General features: G+C 51.2%; 1 protein-coding gene across 1 annotated transcript; it reads left to right on the top strand.

The window, feature by feature from the left end:
- The first annotated feature begins 721 nt into the window (after nucleotides 1-721).
- Nucleotides 722-2,578, top strand: RNASE1 (ribonuclease A family member 1, pancreatic). Its single transcript, XM_079698918.1, has 2 exons — nucleotides 722-755; nucleotides 1,491-2,578. Exon 2 carries the CDS (start codon nucleotides 1,516-1,518, stop codon nucleotides 1,969-1,971), a length of 456 nt encoding a protein of 151 aa, XP_079555044.1. The 5' UTR covers nucleotides 722-755; nucleotides 1,491-1,515; the 3' UTR covers nucleotides 1,972-2,578.
- Nucleotides 2,579-3,800: the final 1,222 nt, after the last annotated feature.

Here is a 3,800-nt window from a genome sequence, read left to right as displayed (position 1 = left end):
ACTGCGAAGAAATATGATGTTCTCTATTTCTTCTCTAAAGGGGATTTTGCAGTTTGGCTCATCCCTAATTCCTCTCCTCCACTCTGGCCTATGGGATGAGAGGTCACTATAGATAGGAATGGCCACACACCCTCCTTCAATAGCCCAGGAGTGTTGAAGTGGCCACAACTGGGTGAGGTGACGCCGAACGAAGCTGCTTTCTACTCCTCCGTGTTCAGGTACACTCCCCCTTCTTCTCCAGATCCGGGAAGCCTTCCAGCTGGAGGCAGCTGGCCACTTCTCCCTGCTCCCCCAGCAGAGGAGCTGGTGGGAGATGTGGAATTCTGACCAAAGCAACTCCAGGACTCCCAGGGCAAGAGAGGACCTCCCTTTCCCTCCCCTTCCCGTGATCCCATGTTATGTGCATTTTGCTAACCTCCAAGGGCTCTTTGGTGAAAATGGCTTGCAAGGAGATAACAAGGACTTGGCTGAGGTTCGAGCATCAGTGCTCTAGTGGCTTTCTCTGCTTCTTATAGAAAGAAAGGTTCTTATAGGCAAAGGCTCACACTCCCCAGGCCAAAAAGGGTGGCCTGGGCAATTCCCCACCCCTTCCTCACATGACCTTGTTTTCCTGTGGACCGAGACCAAGATGCTCCTCCCACCCGTCTCTTCCTGGAAGCCAAGCCTCCTTTTAATCTGTATAAAGTCCACACCCCTGGGATAGAGTGATTGCAGAAACTGCCTTTTCTCTCTCAGAGACCAAGCTAGAGACCCAGGTAAGCAGCCCAAGAGGCACACAGGAGCTGTTTCTGCCTGAGGGCTGGAGAGGGGGGAGCCAGGGTGGGTGAGGCTAGCCTGAGAATCAGGCCAGGCAGATGTGGGCAGGGGGCAGAGCTGGGGTCAGGAATGGAGCACGTAGGCTGCAGAGAGCCCATGGGGCTGGAGAAGGAGCAGCCCCCAGGTTGGGGGAGGAGAGCATCTCTCTTTGGAACACAATGGCATCCCTTTATAGTGCCGGTGTAAAACACTGGGGCTGAGTTTCCCTTGTGTTGTAGGACAACAGGGCTCTCTGTCCACCGTGATCCTGGATGAATACTCGGTGGTTATCTCAGGGATACAATTTGGCTTATTCAAAATTTGGATCATTTATTTAATGGTTTATTCAAAAGCATCTTCTAATGAGCCGTGTGAGCGCTGGGTACGGAGGTGTTTTATGTTTCAAAGGTATTTTGTATCAAAAATATTTCTGTATTCAAAGACAAGGCTGCTAGGATTTTAGGTCATTTCTGGGGTCACCACCCAGAGGGGAGGACGGCCTCTCTGTAGGGAGTGGGAATCAAATGTTTGTGGAGAAGAGTATATGTGATTGTCTCGTTACTTGGAAAAGCTCGCAGGAAGAGGGACATCTTTCTGGTTGACCTGGAGACTGTAAGCCAGGGAGGCTACAGGTGGGAGCTGGGGTTCTCTTTCTAAGGCAGTGTTATTCCTCCTCTCCCCCTTTTCCCGGGCAGGCTCCTCCAGGGCAGTGAGACCACCATGGCTCGGAAGTCCCCGGTCCTGCTGCCATGGCTGGTCCTGGTGCTGCTGGTGCTGGGGTTGGTCCAGCCTTCCCTGGGCAAGGAATCGCCGGCCATGAAGTTCCAGCGGCAGCACATGGACTCCGGCAGCTCCCCAAGCAACAACTCCAACTACTGCAACCAAATGATGATGCGCCGAAAAATGACCCAGGGACGGTGCAAGCCGGTGAACACCTTTGTGCACGAGTCCCTGGAAGATGTCAAGGCCGTCTGCTCCCAGAAAAACATCCCCTGCAAGAATGGGCGGCCCAACTGCTATGAGAGCAACTCCACCATGCACATCACAGACTGCCGCCAGACAGGCAGCTCCAAGTACCCCAACTGTGCCTACAAGACCAGCCAGAAGGAGAAACACATCATCGTGGCCTGTGAGGGGGACCCGTACGTGCCAGTCCACTTTGACGGTTCTGTGTAGGTCTCTACCTGAAGCCAGAGATGCCCCACCTTATCGCCTCTCCCCCTCTCGCTTCCTTGCCCTGCAGGCAAGAACTCAAGTTAGTTAGGGCTCTTATCTACCCACCTCCTCCATGTGCGCGCGCGCACACACATAAACACATGCTTCCCTGGCTTGAGGGCAATAACTCAAGTTAATTAGGGCTCTTATCCAACATACACACACACACACACACACACACAAACACATGCTTCCCTGGCTTGAGGGCAATAACTCAAGTTAATTAGGGCTCTTATCCAACACACACACACACACACACACACACACACACACACACAAACACATGCTTCCCTGGCTTGAGGGCAATAACTCAAGTTAATTAGGGCTCTTATCCAACACACACACACACACACACACACACAAGCACATTCTTCCCTGGCTTGAGGGCAAAAACTCAAGTTAATTAGGGCTCTTATCCAACACACACACACACACACACACACACACACGTGTGCTCCCCTGGCCTGAGGCTGGCCTCTGCGTGGCTTGGGGGGTGAAGAGTGGGTTGTGAGATGGGGCCTATGTTGACCACTTCACTGCTTCTTTCAATAAAACACAGTTGCAACCACTTGAATTCCTGATGCTGTCCCCATCCAGGTGCTGTTTGTGTGCTCGCTGTCCTGACAGGGGTGAGACCCGTGAGTCTGGTTAGCTTTGGTGAGTGGCGAATGGAATCCTTAGATGTCACCTCTTTTGACTTTTGATTTTCACTGACCTGAGATAATTCCTCTCTTTGTAGGTTCCTTGATGCCCAATATAGTTTTAAAGTGTGGGCTATTTTAGATAAAAAGGAGCTACGGTCTGGGACAGTGTCATGCTGGGCGAGGTGACAGAGGGCGAAGCTCAGGTACAAAAATCTCTGGCACAGAAGGAAGGACAGCGTGATCCTGGGAAGACCCTGCTCGGCCTCAGGTGGGGAGGAGAAGTGTATGAAATTATGACCCTACATTTCCATTTTCCTTTTTTTGAGGGAGCTATTGCTAAATCAGAAAGCTGGTCCTCTCTTCCTTACAAAGTTGGAACCCTCCATTCAGGAGCTAGGAAGGACATCAGCAATCATCAAGTGGGGGGAGGATAAGTAGATTTCAGCTTGTGGACCAACTCTAATTGGAAGTGCCTGCCTAGAATGCTGTAGAAAAATATCTAAACAGTGAAGTGATGGAACAGTGGCCTCTACCGAAGGCTCGAGAGAGGTGAGGGTGTGTGTGCCACCCACTGGTCATCCCGGACCTAATGTAACCCCCGCCTTTTACAGAGGGGCAACCTGAATCTCAGAAAGGTTAAGTGACCTGCTTACGGCAGCTGCTAGTTAGTGTCCGACTGAGACTAGACCTTAGGTCTCCTGGCTTCCCTGTCGTTGCTCTCTCTGCTATTGGAGTCTCCTCAAGAAGGCAATTCCCCAGTCTCCCTCCTTCACTGAGTGCTGTGGAGTCACGGCTTTCTCTACCTGAGCTTGCTGGGGGCTCTCACAGGTTCCCAGGGCACTTGGCCTATGAGTCTGCTCACTTCTTGGCAACCCTCTCTTACATCCATTGAAAAGCCTAAACATGGCTTCTGTCATCACTTAATCATTTCATATGACCCCCTGTTTACACCTGCATCAAGCTCTAGACAAGGTCATAGAACTAGAGAAAGGTCCTACTGCCAACCAGTTTGACCAGTTCTGTCATTGTCTTTGCGTACTACATTTATAAATGTTGGAAGTGATTTTGTGTTTTTTAGGTAAAGTGAATGCTTAGCTCTGGGGCCTCTGTAAGAGGAAGAAGGCCTGTGGGTCAGAGGGGTGGCCA

This window comes from Hyperoodon ampullatus, assembly GCF_949752795.1.
Source record: "Hyperoodon ampullatus genome assembly, chromosome: 3".
Taxonomy (NCBI): Eukaryota; Metazoa; Chordata; class Mammalia; order Artiodactyla; family Ziphiidae; genus Hyperoodon; species Hyperoodon ampullatus.
Note: the sequence above shows the minus strand (reverse complement) of the source record. Positions and strands in the feature narration are given on the sequence as shown.